Below are 14945 nucleotides of genomic sequence, written 5' to 3' on the forward strand. Positions count from 1 at the left end.
CCGGACCAAATCCCTTCCCCACGCTCTTTGGGTTCTTCCGTTCTCCAGCGAGCGAGCCACCGCGAGGCGAAAAGCCAAGTAAGTTCTCTAAACCAAACCAAGCCTGGTTTTTTTATTTTTAGTTATTTTTTATTCATAGATTAGTGCGACACGTGATCTGAGGGGCCCGTCTGTTCGTAGTTCCTGCTTCGCTAACGTGGTCCACCATGCCCTTTCTTTTCAGGCGGAGGGAGGCGATTCGATTCCGTCCGGCTCCGCCGGTGAGATGGCGTCGGCATCCGAAATCATCCTGCCGATCGGCACGCAGAAGCACGATCCCGCGTGGAAGCATTGCCTCATGGTACGGTCGGCCGGACGGACCAAACTCAAGTGCGTGTACTGCTTGAAGTTGTTCCTCGGAGGGGGCATCCATCGCATCAAGGAGCACCTCGCCCGGCATAAGGGAAACGCCTCCTGTTGCCCCAAGGTGCCTCTGGAGGTGCAGGTTGCCATGCAGCAGAGCCTGGATGGCTCCGCGGCGAGGAGGAAGAAAAAGGTTAAGTACACGGAGGAGGCGACGAATGTTACCCCTATTCAAACAGCGGTCCCGATGCAACTGGAAGGGAGTGAGGTAGGTTCCGGGATGCAGATGATGCAAATCCAGGATGTGATTGACATGGGCACAGTCCCGGTGGAGGTGAGAGAGGAGGGAGTTGTATCTAAAGCTCCTGAAAAAGTACGGAAAAAGAGATCAAGGCTAGCTTCGCCTCTTCAAAACACTCTTTTCCAGCAACCTACTCCTGCCCTTGTTGCCGACGCCGGAAAACCTATCATTGGAGGCACAGTCACTAGGGACCAGGTTTGCATGGCTATTGGGAGGTTCCTATTCGAGGCTGGGGTGCCGTTGGAAGCTGTCAATTCGCCGCATTTCCAATCAATGGTAGACGCACTCACATTGGCTGGACCCGGGGTAGGAACGTTTTCTTATCACGACTTTCGAGGCTGGATATTGAGGAGATCAGTCGAAGAGATGAATAATACATTGGAGCAGTGCAGGGCGGCGTGGAGTCGCACTGGTTGCTCGGTGTTGGCAGATGAATGGACTACGGCAACTGGTAAGACTTTGATAAACTTTTTAGTCTACTGTCCCGAAGGAACAATGTTCCTCAAATCTATTGATGCTTCACACATTGTGTCATCTGCGGATACTCTGTATGAACTACTTAAGCATGTTGTAGAAGAAGTTGGTGAGAGAAATGTAGTTCAGGTGATGACAAATTATACTGAGACCCATGTTGCTGCTGGGAATAAGTTGACTGAGACATTTCCTACCTTGTTTTGGACATCGTGTTCTTCTCAATGCATTGAGGCAATCCTAGAGGATATCAGCAAGTTGGGAGTGATAAGTGAGGTCATTGAGAATGCTAAAGCCATCACAGGATTTATGTACTCTCATGTAGCAATACTGAATATGATGAGGAATCACACAAACGGGAAAGATTTGATACTTCCTTGTAACAGTCGCTCAGCGATGACCTTTATCACATTAAGGAATATGATTAGCTTAAAGGAGAACCTGAGAGCAATGGTTACTTCTGTAGAGTGGCTTGATTCACCATTTTCAAGAAAGCCTGCAGGAGTTTTAATTACTGATCTTATTTGTAGCTTGCCATTTTGGTCTTCTTGTGTTGCAATTGCTCGAATAACAGAACCACTGTTGCGGGTTCTTAAATTAGTCGAGAACAATAAGAAACCAGCCATGGGATACATTCATCTTGCTATGTATCAAGTCAAACAAACAATAAAAAAAGAGCTTGTTAAGAAGGCAGACTACATGACTTATTGGGAAATTATTGACTGGAGATGGAATAGACAACTGCCTTGCCCTCTTTATGCAGCCGCCTTCTTCTTGAATCCTCGCTTCTTCTTCAGCATTCAAGGAGATGTATCCAATGAGATATCATCTGGAGTGCTTGATTGCATAGAAAGACTTGTGCCTGATGCAAATACCCAAGACAAGGTCCAAAAGGAGCTCAGTCTATATAAAAGTTCGTCAGGGGACTTTGGAAGGAAAATGGCTATTAGGGCAAGAAACACTTTACTTCCTGGTAAGAAACAGTAAAAAAAAATGTTGTTCCTTGAAAGTATCATGAATGAGGCAATATTGGTTCATTTGACATTTCTTTCATACTTTTTCTGATGCTGATCTTATTTGATTGCTTTTCAGCTGAGTGGTGGTCAACTTATGGAGGTGGTTGCCCAAACTTAATGCGTCTTGCCATTCACATACTCAGTCAAACTTGCAGTTTGAGGGGATCTGAACAAGTTCACTTTCCTTTTGAACAAATTCATAACCATAGAATGAACTATTTAGAACACCAACGTCTTTGTGACCTCATCTTTGTACATTATAACTTGCGACTACAGCGAAGGTGAACAATCTGGACAGTTAAACACCTTTTCAGTTTACATATAAATGAATACTATCATGGCTCATTATGATTTTGTTTTTTGTTGTCAATATACACAGGCAAATTTTTAGGCCCAAACCATTTGATCCTATTTCTGTAGATAATATTGATGTTGTGGGTGACTGGGTTGTTGAAAAAAATGATTTGTTCTCTGTTGATAATGAACCTTCGAATTGGATGTCACTGAACCAACCAGTGGAAGTTCAAATGCAATGGGTGAATCCAGATGACGAAGAAATTGAAGCTTTTCTTGCGGGTATACTTCCATTCCACCTCTCGTGCATGATTGAAACTTGTCACTGATTACTAATTTGGGTCTGAAAACTTTATTTGCATAGGCATTGATGATGAGATGATCCAAGGTGCTGGTAAGAATGTTGAAGATGATGGTGATGTAAAAGAGGAGGTTCATGCAGATGTCTCTTTTACATGAATGGAAATTTCTTATCAGGGAAAGATAGGTTCAAAAGGGAACCTCTCAGCCTCTTTGAAGCAGGTATGAATGGGTGGTTGTTGACTACAGAGGTAAACCACTTGCTCGTGGACCGTCGACCTGAACATGTTAGTGTAGCTCTGTAGATAATTCCATTTGCATGGAACTGTTGACATGACAAATCTAGTTGTAGGCTGCTCTTTCATGGTTAATTGTGGGTATTCAAAATCTCCATTGTAGGGTTCCTTTTCCCCCATACAGGTTAGCCTTTTGAATAAGTATTGCTTGATAGATTGGTGTTATTGGATGGCGATATTAATGGTTGACATCTGTGGAAAGCTTCTTATCAATTTCTAACCCAAGTAATAACTTTTAATTTGCTATAAATAAATAATTGAATCCTTTCCTTCCACATTCAGCTTTTCATCCATATATACGGAATCATTGTTCTTCCAAAGATTCATATCTATGAAGTGTAAATTTAATATCTTGATTGTTATGTTACTTGGATTCTTTATTCTTTGAGAAACCTTTAGCCCCCTGTGATGGGTGAAACCTGGAATGCAGAAAGTAGTTGCTTCAAGTCTTTGGAGAGTCCAAGTTCATAGTCAAGCTTGTATAGTACAATCTACTTATGAAACAGAAGTAGAATTCTTTCTGAATATTTTTGCAATGCTTCTCATTAGCTTGGTACCAAAAAATCTCTTGTTGGTTTGATTGACACAATTGATCTGGAATGGCTATGGTTGAAGTTTTTTTCTTCCCTTGGTAATCTCAGCCGCCAAGAAAATTTAGATTAGGTTTCCTAATCTGTGGGATACTAACTTAAATCATCCTACTACAGTTGAATCGTGTACTAATTTATGAAGATTGTTAGACATGTCATGTACTGCAACTAATCCCATGTCTTGATAATTTATTTCACTTAGGATTAAGTTTTGGGCAATTGTCTTAATAAAGTTTGTATTATAATTTTTGCTCTGGAGGGTGTTTTTTAATAAGCTATCCGTTTAGGCTCTTCTTTCTTTCCTATTGTATCCTAATCACCCCTCTGTTGCAATTTTTTTAGGGATTCAAAGGCCTTTCGCAGCAAAAATTGAAAATAAGAACTCTTTAGGGTTTTTTTTCTTATCAAAACAACAATATATTATTTTTTGTATTTTTATGATTTTAAAATGTTTAAATTTAGGTGTTGCATTGGTAGAAGAAGTTTGTGCTTACTACCTGATGCAGCCGCACGATATTCAAATAAACCATATCAAATTCAAATATAGAAAGGGCACTGTATTAAATTCGGATTCACTCTCAATTAATGCTACAGTAAAAAGTGAAATCCATTACCCTAGCGGTTCCATGATCATTTGTGAGAAGGTAAATCAGAAAATTATAATTGACCATTACGGGGAGAAAATATTATTTCAGTTTCGTCAACATTTGACCCCTACTGTAATAAATCTGTCTTACAGTAATCAACTCAATGAAGCAATTCACTCTCAACCAAATAGCATGGAAGATATTGTCCCACTAGGGCAGGGACCAGTTGCCTACCAACGTTCCAGACAACCAAACTCCACACCGTAAAGTGCTCGGCAATAATTGAGAGCACACCACTTTTCATCATCAAATGCTTCAAAACCAATTCTTCTATTCCACAGGATACGAGCTAACCTAAGCGTTCTTTCAGAATCATTTCCCACTAAAAAACCTTGGCTCTGAGAAAGAAGTCATGGAGGCAGAAACTAGTGGCCTTCTCAATCGATGGTCTCTTTCCGGCACAACGGCTTTGGTCACCGGAGGCTCCAAAGGCATCGGGTACTGTTCTTGCTAAGTATTTCCCCACTGTTTCCTGCTAAATTAGCAATCTGCTAACAATTGGCCTTGAAACTCGCATGCAGACATGCAATCGTAGAAGAACTAGCTAGATTTGGATCAGCAGTCCATACTTGCTCCCGCCATGAAGCAGAGCTCCAAGAGTGTGTGCAGAAATGGAGAGACTGCGGACTCCGAGTAACAGGGTCAGTGTGTGACGTGTCATCGCCAGCTGAGAGAGGGAAGCTGATGAAGGAAGTCGGCTCCATCTTCGGAGGGAAGCTCAATATTCTCGTAAGGCTTTCATGAGCATGGCCAACTCTATGATTCAGTTGAAATGGTTTAGTTTGATCTTGATTGATGCAGGTTAACAATGCAGCGTTCGGCTATCGGAAGCCTGCTCTAGAAGTGACTCTGGAGGAGTACGAGCTCACCGTGAGCACCAACTTAGACGCAGGTTTCCATCTGAGCCAGCTCGCTTTCCCTCTTCTCAAGGCTTCAGGAAGAGGTAGCATCGTCTTCATCTCCTCCGTCGCTAGTCTTCTTGGAATCAATACGCTCTCTGTGTACGCAACAACCAAAGGTACATAATATCTATTTATCGATGAAGGGGAAAACGAATAGACTAAAATTTTGTTCTCTTTCTCTTTTAATCAGGAGCGATAAATCAATTGACGAGAAGCCTTGCTTGCGAGTGGGCGAAAGACAACATCAGAGCCAACTGTGTGATTCCAGGTCTCATCAAAACCCCCCTCTCTCAGTGGGTAAGTAACATACAGTTCAGTCCATGCTCACTCCTCCCCTTGATCTTTATAAGCTCGATTTGATTATGATATTGAAATGGATGCAGCTAGTTGGGAACGAAGAGTTTAAAGCTCTGTGTGCTCGTAGAATTCCCATTGGACGTGTGGGAGAGCCAGAGGAAGTGGCAGCCCTGGTCACTTTCCTCTGCCTCCCGACGTCGTCCTACATCAATGGCCAAGTCATTTGTGCAGATGGTGGCGTATCGATCAACGGTAACGCAAGATGATCTGTCCATCCTAAATAGTTGAGATGCCAGCTTTGTTATCGTTGTCGAGTGTGATATTCCACGTGTGTGCCACGTGGATTCAATAAAAAATTATTGAGTTTAATTAATGTGGTTAGAAGTTTTAAAAACTATACCAAGTTTAATATTTATTTGAAGTTTTATCATAAAATATTTATTTGATGTTGAACATTGAATATATCCATAAATAATTTGATATTAATTTCTTATTAAAAAAGATAAAATATTGATAGTTATCAAGGTGTGATGGTAGATGATAGAACGGATTTTTATATAATTAAAATTTAATTTTTATATAAGATATTTTATATGTCTATTTGAATTATTTGTGGTATTGGATCGTCTGTTAAAATTTATTTATATTTTTTAAATTTATCTGATGATTGATAAAATTTTTATATGAAATCGGATTAATTATTTTTAAAATTAATGGGTAAAAAAATATTACATACTTGCGTTATCAAAATAAATAAATAAAAATTACGATGAGATTAATGAATGGCATCGTCGCGCGCTCCGTTGACCACCGAACCAAACCGCAAGGGCAAGACTATGCTCCGAGCAAGCAGCCCGGCTCATGGCGCTCGCGTCCACCCGTGCACGCCTCGACCTCGACCTCGACCCATGGCGGCGCATCGCAAAACATGCTATCACTTCGCTCGACCACCAGGTGCAACTCCAACGATCGTTTGTCATCCCATTCCCATCCCGCAGCTCGCTGCTGCTGCCTTCCTCTCCGCGATAGCTCGGCCCCGTGCCTGGCCATGCCCGGAAGTACTCCCGCATCTCCCCCATCTCCCCCATCCACATTGGTGTAGTTATGGATGGCCTTGGACAACATTGGGTGTTTGAGCATGTCTCATGGGGGTGATAATTGATACAATTTGGTAAATTTAGGGTCACTTTGAGACGCCTTGAGATGATTTGAACTTCAAAGGTCAAGGTTGAATGTTCATTCAGGGGCTACTGCCTATTGGAACTTGCCCTATGTTATTTGCCTAGCTATATATGGCTGTTTTAGGACTTGAGAATGATAGTTATCGCATGAACTTTTATGAGTAATAGCTGCCCATTTCTTATTACATTCAGGAGTGAAATTCCATAAGGCTCTTTTTGTACCAAACCAATCATTATATAACAAAGTTAGTTCTAATGCATCACCGCCACCAGCTGAGACCTATGAAAGTGATTTGTCGCCTCTGGGACATAGTTGAGTTAGTTACGATGGAGTAGATTTGCAGAAGAGGATAAGGGTTCGAATCTCGACGAAGTCGAGATAATATTCTCTTTTGTCGTGATCAACTGTAGCTTTTCAATTTACCTTCTCACATATGATTATGGGATCGACCGTGTAAAATCGCTAAAGTGACAGATTGCACATTTGCAGAAGAAAGTGATCTGTCATGGCAACTGACACTTCAGAGGGTATGACAAAACCTCATTCATAGTGAACAAGGTAAAGCATATTATGTGTTTAATTTTTATTAGCTTATCATGGATTCTGAGGTCTGGAGATGCTTTTTGGAGATCCAGATTTATTTTTAAAATTACAGAATGTGTTCGGTGCCAATAGTTACATGCACTCGTTTTGTTAACTTTCAGGCCCAGGTTACACTAGTGAGTATGGTGGCAGTGTAGTGTTACCTTCTCTCCCATTAGCCATAAAGTGGCTCAGAGAATGTGTCCTTAAACATATATAGGCTCAATGTCAGGTATGAGACTAATTTCAGTAGATTTTGACTAGTTGCCTTCACTATGAAATCCCTGAACAATGTATTCTTGTGATGCAAATTTCTACACTGAATAATCTTGAAGGATTTTTCCTTTATGCATATCCACTTGTATGTTAGTGTTTGAATGGAGGAACTGGTCCCCGGGACAATGGTACAACGGTAGGACATCCGGGTTGTAACTCAGGGACCCGCGGTTCGATCTCCAGCTACGGCGTATTTGCAGGAATTTTCCTCTAAATGGGGAACACAATCAAAGGATGTTGGGCATCTGGATTGGCCGCCGTATGCGTTTCCCGATTTACCCTGGTGGTCGGTGGGAAACTTCCGTGGGACCGACCTCCACCCCAGAGATGTGGCTACTGAGATTATCATTTTTTGAATGGAGGAACTGGACATCTTTTTCTATAGGCAATTTGTCGTAATATATAGGTGGTAAATTGTGACTATGGTCACTTACATTTGACTATAATTATGGTCACTGAAAGTAAATTACATCAAGTTTTTTTAAGATGTCAATCAAAGGATGCTAGGCATCCGGATTGTCCGTCGTATGCGCTTCTCGATTTATCTTGGTGGTCGATGGGAAACTTCGTGGGACTGGGTTGACCACCCCCAAAGATTGAGTCCATGAGACTGACTAATGACTAAGATTTATCAATTTTTTTTTAAGATGTCAATCACTCCATGCTCCATATATATAACGATTTGTTTACCTAATGCTCCTCCATACTGACATTTGTGATGGATCACTGCCCTAATTTCTGAGTTTTGCTATTTTTTTGCTTTCTAATTTCAGGTTCTGGTAACAGGATCCTTGCACCTTGTGGGTGATGTGCTGAGTTTAGTCAGGAAGTGACAATTCCACGGATCAAGTTATCTGGTGTACAATCGCGCTGTTTTTGATAGTCTCAGAATTTTAGGAGAAGAATGACAACGCAGTTTTGAATGATTCTCACTTGTGAAAAATCTTGTTTTATTCGACAGCGCTGAAACTATAGGAATGAGGATTTGATTTATTTATTGTTGAAACTTTGTAAAAGCAAACAATGCACAATGATGAAGTAGTAAAATTGTTTCCAGTTTTTCGTTGTAAAATATTTTTCAGGAGAGATAAAAGTTTTTTTTAGATCACAAAAAAGTACATACTATGGCCATATAATTTGTAAACAACACAATGAAAATTGTCGATGATGCAATCAGTTCATCATCTGGTCCATCAAAGTCGTCGAAGAGAGCCTCAATTCATCGTCATCTGGTCGATTTGAAGACGCTCAACGGAGCCTGCCATGGAGGGAAAAAAATCCAGTTCCAGCGTCTCGGGCTTAAAGCAAGACGATGGCGATTCTATCCATGGGCCCACGGCCATGCCCACCACCTGTTCGACCGCCTGCCGCAGCGGCTCCACAAATTCTGTCCATGGATCCTCCGCCATGGCCGCCACCGACGTAGACGACGGCGCAGGCGTCGATGCCACAGAGGGTGGCGAGCTCACCCACCTTCCGCTTCTTGAAGGTGGCGCGGCGCGTGGCGTCGTGGGCGATCCACCCGAGCGTAACCTTCTTCCTCGCCACCCTCCTCAAGAATTTTAATTTCTGCAAATCAATGAATCCTTCATAAATGATAGGCAACGGACCGAGTCCTAATGATCCCGTGGGATTGAGAAAACATATCAACGATACTCATATATAAAATTACTAGTAAACTCCAAAATATATTTATATAAATATTTATTATCAGTTCGGTATTCGGTTAAAATCGAACCGAATCGAATCGAATTAATCGAAAATCGAATAAATCAATTTTTTTCGAACCAACTGAATCGATCAAATTTTCCAATAAAAACCAAATAAACCGAACCGATATTTTTATCGGTTAATTCGGTTTTCGACCAAATTAACCGAATTAACCAAAAATTTTTTAAAATATTATAAAAATTTTACTAATGAATTCAGATTTATAAATTTATTTATTTAAAATTTATAAATTATTTTTCTAATTTAATTAATTCGATTTAATCGAATAAGAAATTTTAAAACTGAAATCGAATCGAATTAATTGAATTAATCGATTTTTTTAAAAAAATAATTCAATCTCCGAAATAACTGAACTGAATTTTTAATTCGATTAAATTTGATCGATTTATTTAATTTAATCAAATTTTTACGGATCCCTAGTTCGATTTCATGGATTTCAAGCAAATATGATCCGGCTCGTCGGCTGGGAGTTAACTCCGGTCTAGAAGTGCTATTGTCCGTTTGACGGGGATCTGATGGTCGATAGCATAACATGGACGGAGGGATCCTTTCTCTATTTAGCTTCTCGCTCTCGCCTCTGTCTCAGAGCCAAAGGTTTGGGTCTCAGAGTAACGAAAGCTTCAATCCGAATTAAGGATTTATAAATTTATTTATTTAAAATTTATAAATTATTTTTCTAATTTAATTAATTCGATTTAATCGAATAAGAAATTTTAAAACTGAAATCGAATCGAATTAATTGAATTATTCGATTTTTTTAAAATAATTCAATCTCCGAAATAAATGAACTGAATTTTTAATTCGATTCGATTTGATCGATTTATTTAATTTAATCAAATTTTTATGGATCCCTAGTTCGATTTCATGGATTTCAAGCAAATATGATCCGGCTCGTCAGCTGGGAGTTAACTCCGATCTAGAAGTGCTATTGTCCGTTTGACAGGGATCTGACGGTCGATAGCATAACACGGACGGAGGGATCCTTTCTCTATTTAGCTTCTCCCTCTTGCCTCTGTCTCAGAGCCAAGGGTTTGGGTCTCAGAGCAACGAAAGCTTCAATCCGAATTAGGGATTTATAAATTTATTTATTTAAAATTTATAAATTATTTTTTAAATTTAATTAATTTGATTTAATCGAATAAGAAATTTTAAAATTGAAATCGAATCGAATTAATTGAATTAATCGATTTTTTTTTAAATAATTCAATCTCCGAAATAATTGAACTGAATTTTTAATTCGATTCGATTTAACCGATTTATTTAATTTAATCGAATTTTTACATATCCCTAGTTCGATTTTATGGATTTCAAATAAATATTTATTTAATTTAATCAAATTTTTACATATCCCTAATTCGATTTCATGGATTTCAAGCAAATATGATCCGGCTCGTCGGCTGGGAGTTAACTCCGGTAAGTGCTATTGTCCGTTTGATGGGATCTGACGGTCGATAGCATAACACGGACGGAGGGATCCTTTCTCTATATAGCTTCTCGCTCTCGCCTCTGTCTCAGAGCCAAGGGTTTAGGTCTCAGAGCAACGAAAGCTTCAATCCGAACAGGGCAGCAACGATCGCTAGGGCATTAGGAGAGGCGTGAAGGAAGAAATCCAACGGATGGAAAGACTGCATCGTATCTTCTCGGGCGCAGGCGGGATGGGTCACCCGCCGACCGATTCCCCGCAGCTCGACTCCGCCGAGCAGGTCTACATCTCCTCTCTCGCTCTCCTCAAGATGCTCAAGCACGGTAATTGCGACCGACGACCTTAAGTTTCCGGTTCTAGCTTTTATTCTAGTTTGATAACGCCGATGGCGATTTTTGTCTTTGATCTCAGATTAGGGTTTTTTTTTTAATGTTTGGGAAACAGGGAGAGCTGGAGTTCCCATGGAGGTGATGGGGCTCATGCTGGGGGAGTTCGTTGACGAGTACACCGTCAGGGTCGTCGACGTCTTCGCAATGCCGCAGAGCGGGACGGGCGTCAGTGTGGAGGCCGTTGATCACGTCTTCCAAACCAACATGCTTGACATGCTGAAGCAGACGGGAAGGTCTCGCTTCTTCTTCTTCTTCTTCTTCTTCCGTTATTTCTTTTCCAGAACTGCTGACCTGCTCTAGATCTGCGTGCTTAGGGTTAGATAGCAATCTGCCACTTCTTTTAGCCCATCCTTTCATCATTATTATTTTTTTACTACGCAATGCAAATTTTGTTTTGGTACTATTCTTGTACCTTTTTGCCTTGCGACTAGGGATTTTCAATTTTGTGTTCATAAAGACAAACAGGTACACTTTATGACTTTGATATCTTTTAGTTATACGGTCATAACTCATAAGGAATCTCCATTAGTGAATCTATTCACTGTGCTCATAATGAACCTTTGAAGGCAAAACTACTAGGTAGATTGCAATTCATAGGTTGGATCAGTTGTCCAGGCATGTACGTTGACTGGGAGATGCAGATCCCTTTAATTTTTTTTTTAATTTGACCAGGTTAGGGTGGGTGTTGTTTTAAACTAAGTAAAAGTTTACCTTGCACTTTTTCACAGATCATTTTTAAAAAAGCAACCAGCGGCTAGCTCATTTCAATTTACCAATTTGGGGGAAATAAAAGATGGCAATTTCTGTCCTTTCTTTGTTTGCTTTCTTAACCTCTTTTTTGGGAAAGCCACTGATCACAAGCATCTCCCTAATAGAACCTTACGTAAATATCTCTTATTTATACTCTACAATCGTTGTCCACTAGGTTTGTTTGATATTGTGAAACTATTATACGTACACAATTTAGTTCAAATGAACATTATTTTTACATGAGCATTCCATGATTTCGAATTTTTAGAGATTTTTTTTAAACGATATGTTGTATTTCACATAAATGAGTTGTGCTCTTTTTCATGTTTGAATTTTGAGTTTAAGCTTTAATTGATTGACGATAGTCCTTCCTATTTTTACCTATCTACTGTGTCTAGAAAGCAATGATGATTACTTAATGTTGCTGTTTTCTAGTAGTGGCTTCATTATCGATTTGGAGCACCAGTTCCCACATTTATTGACATCTTACATAAATCAATGTTTCTGAATGTTATGGTTTCTGTTGTTGCATAGACTGTTGATTCCACTATGATACTTTCATACTCCTCATATTTGCTTTACTCCTCTTTTTGAGGGTATAGTATTGTTTTTTCTTGACCTCTTCTTAAATAGTAGGGCTACTGCATCTATCAATGTGTAGATAAACTTGGATGAAATGAACTTGTTTATTGAATGTTTATTGTTCTGTTCCTTTTTATTCTATTGCTATCCGCAAAGCTTTAGATTGTGATTACTTAAGGACTGGCGAGAGCTTGTTCGCTAGCATTTAGAATGGATACCTAACTGTTCAGTCGTACATGTCTTGCCTGTTGGCTATCCTAGATAATTTAAACAATGGTCCATTGTGAAAACCAAGCATATGGAAGATTGGGCCTTTATAGGCTAATAAAAGTGATAGAAGTTGCTGTTCGTTGAGATAGCATTGGAGTTCTAGGAGCGAAAATGCCACAGTAAATGGAAATCTGTGGGAGTTCATTGGAGAAATTTGGATCAGATGTGAACAAAGTAGTTTTTCTTATACTCAAGGTAGATGTGATGAGATTATGCAGATGGCTACAAAAATCCTAATGGAACATGTGCTTGGCTCCATAATCCTATTGGCATATAAATGTGGAAAAGGGAGTGGTTGAACCTTCACCACATCTTGGTTGGTTTCCATCTTTTAGTCAACCACTAGGCAACTGGGCTTGAGAAAGGTGTCATTGTATGCCCTCATTGGTTTGAGTGAAATGTGTGCCCTTTGTACCAGCTAATTGACAGTGGGTTTTTTCTTTCGTCGCTTTTTCCAAATAACCTTATATGTGTGCTTTTTCTTATGCTGTAGATATATCATTCAATCATTTGAGTGCGATTGAATTTTTTGAGATTTTGGTTTCTAAATTCTAAATATGAAATTGTTTCATTATGATTGCAGACCTGAAATGGTTGTCGGATGGTACCATTCTCACCCAGGCTTTGGTTGCTGGCTTTCTGGTGTTGACATAAACACACAGCAGGTATGTATTCATCCTAATCTCCCATGTCTCTGCTAGATTAATAAGAAATGCTGATTTCTTGATTTGACATAGTATATCTTTTCCCATCCAAACAATATAAGTTGATTATTGATAAACATACATCCCTTGTTTGGCAAATCCTAATGTTGATGTCTATGGTCTTGAACTGCCTGAATACATGTGAGTTTGTCTTTGCTCTTATCGTTTAGCTAACAATTTTTAAAGTTTTAGAGGTGTAACTAAAATGCATGCAAGACAATCTGATGCCTTCCTTGGGCTTTCCTGCAGAGTTTTGAAGCCCTCAATCCAAGGGCAATAGCTGTTGTAGTAGACCCAATCCAGAGCGTAAAGGGGAAGGTGGTTATTGATGCTTTTCGCTTGATCAATCCTCAGACAATGATGCTTGGCCAGGAACCTCGCCAAACGACTTCCAATGTTGGACATCTCAATAAGCCATCCATTCAGGTTAACTGCATGTTGAATATTGTTTTCAGTCATACGAATGAGTTATCTTTCTACACTTGGTTTACATCTAGGTGTTGTTTATCAGGCACTTATCCATGGATTAAACCGGCATTATTATTCAATCGCAATAAATTATAGGAAGAACGAGCTTGAGGAGAAAATGTTGCTCAACCTGCATAAAAAGAAATGGACTGATGGTTTGATACTTCGGCCATTTGACACTCATTCCAAAACCAATGAGCAGACAGTCCAGGTATGCAGTATGTTCGCATGCTTCATCTAATTAGTTATATTATTTCTTCCACAGAACATGCTGAAATATTAAATTTCTATATTTCTCTCTCTTTATAACCGTTGATGATGAGTCGCATTGTTGCGTCATCAGGAAATGTTGGATCTGGCTATCAAATATAACAAAGCAGTTCAGGAGGAGGACGAACTTCCACCGGAAAAATTGGCCATTGCAAACGTTGGAAGGCAGGACGCCAAGAAACATCTGGAAGAGCATGTGTCAAACTTGATGTCGTCCAACATAATCCAGACTCTAGGGACCATGTTGGACACTGTTGTATTCTAAAGCACGACTTTGGTTTTCGTCCCGAGACAATCAATCCTCCACGGAACGATCAGTTATAATTTATTCATCACTGCCTGTGTTTTGCTACAAAGAAAAGACGGTAATACTAGTTTATCAATTGATCAAGGATGATGCTTGCGAGTTAGACCTTAAACTATTAGGCATTCTCGGGAGAGGTTATACCAACGTTCCGAAGGTTATTCTTTATGTTCTAATGGAATTTCGTCATTTCATAATACTGTAACTAAATTGCTAAATTTGATGAGTTGCTTGTATTTTTGGACTGGAACCCCTTCCATCTCAATGCTTTGATTCCATTTAATTTGGCTTTCATATGTGGGATCAATTTTATTCTGTTATTCGTCAAATTTATTAGGCTAGTTAAATTTAAGTTGTGATTTCGGTTTGGTTTTTGGCCGTCACATCCCATCCCATGGGCATTGGATATATATAATATAAAAAGAAGAGACCAAATTTATGCATATTATTATAGTTATAATAAAATATAACAGACTGATCGGTCCGACTGTAAAAAACTCTGATCTAGTTTGTAAAAATTGGAACAAGTCTATCAGTTGTTAATATGTTCTTAATATT

General features: G+C 39.5%; 3 protein-coding genes across 3 annotated transcripts; all 3 read left to right on the forward strand.

Moving 5' to 3' along the window:
- The first annotated feature begins 25 nt into the window (after positions 1-25).
- On the forward strand, positions 26-3782 carry LOC141834955 (uncharacterized). The gene is made up of 5 exons (XM_074722357.1): positions 26-78; positions 224-2087; positions 2207-2411; positions 2510-2706; positions 2789-3782. The coding sequence occupies exons 2-5, from the start codon at positions 266-268 to the stop codon at positions 2881-2883; spliced, it is 2319 nt and encodes a 772-aa protein (XP_074578458.1). The 5' UTR covers positions 26-78; positions 224-265; the 3' UTR covers positions 2884-3782.
- A 659-nt stretch (positions 3783-4441) lies between these two features.
- LOC141834680 (tropinone reductase homolog At5g06060-like) lies at positions 4442-5807 on the forward strand. Its single transcript, XM_074722015.1, has 5 exons — positions 4442-4695; positions 4779-4986; positions 5059-5275; positions 5350-5456; positions 5543-5807. The coding sequence occupies exons 1-5, from the start codon at positions 4610-4612 to the stop codon at positions 5720-5722; spliced, it is 798 nt and encodes a 265-aa protein (XP_074578116.1). The 5' UTR covers positions 4442-4609; the 3' UTR covers positions 5723-5807.
- A 4936-nt stretch (positions 5808-10743) lies between these two features.
- LOC141834827 (26S proteasome non-ATPase regulatory subunit 14 homolog) lies at positions 10744-14699 on the forward strand. The gene is made up of 6 exons (XM_074722200.1): positions 10744-10973; positions 11095-11272; positions 13225-13306; positions 13595-13771; positions 13857-14024; positions 14157-14699. Exons 1-6 carry the CDS (start codon positions 10844-10846, stop codon positions 14346-14348), a joined length of 927 nt encoding a protein of 308 aa, XP_074578301.1. The 5' UTR covers positions 10744-10843; the 3' UTR covers positions 14349-14699.
- The last annotated feature ends 246 nt before the right edge of the window (positions 14700-14945 follow it).

This window comes from Curcuma longa, chromosome 9 (genome assembly GCF_044706935.1).
Source record: "Curcuma longa cultivar G26 ecotype Majalengka, Jawa Barat chromosome 9, ITB_CL_G26_1.1, whole genome shotgun sequence".
In the NCBI taxonomy this organism is placed as follows: Eukaryota; Viridiplantae; Streptophyta; class Magnoliopsida; order Zingiberales; family Zingiberaceae; genus Curcuma; species Curcuma longa.

Excerpts from the sequence above, each read along its gene's own strand:
- LOC141834955 (XM_074722357.1), top strand. The coding sequence starts at position 266 with ATGGCGTCGGCATCCGAAATCATCCTGCCGATCGGCACGCAGAAGCAC. Across the intron at positions 2,088-2,206 it reads AAGAAACACTTTACTTCCTG|CTGAGTGGTGGTCAACTTAT; the intron begins GTAAGAAACAGT and ends ATTGCTTTTCAG. Across the intron at positions 2,412-2,509 it reads AACTTGCGACTACAGCGAAG|GCAAATTTTTAGGCCCAAAC; the intron begins GTGAACAATCTG and ends CAATATACACAG.
- LOC141834680 (XM_074722015.1), top strand. The coding sequence starts at position 4,610 with ATGGAGGCAGAAACTAGTGGCCTTCTCAATCGATGGTCTCTTTCCGGC. Across the intron at positions 5,276-5,349 it reads TGTGTACGCAACAACCAAAG|GAGCGATAAATCAATTGACG; the intron begins GTACATAATATC and ends TCTTTTAATCAG. Across the intron at positions 5,457-5,542 it reads AAACCCCCCTCTCTCAGTGG|CTAGTTGGGAACGAAGAGTT; the intron begins GTAAGTAACATA and ends AAATGGATGCAG.
- LOC141834827 (XM_074722200.1), top strand. The coding sequence starts at position 10,844 with ATGGAAAGACTGCATCGTATCTTCTCGGGCGCAGGCGGGATGGGTCAC. Across the intron at positions 11,273-13,224 it reads ATGCTGAAGCAGACGGGAAG|ACCTGAAATGGTTGTCGGAT; the intron begins GTCTCGCTTCTT and ends TTATGATTGCAG. Across the intron at positions 13,307-13,594 it reads TTGACATAAACACACAGCAG|AGTTTTGAAGCCCTCAATCC; the intron begins GTATGTATTCAT and ends GCTTTCCTGCAG.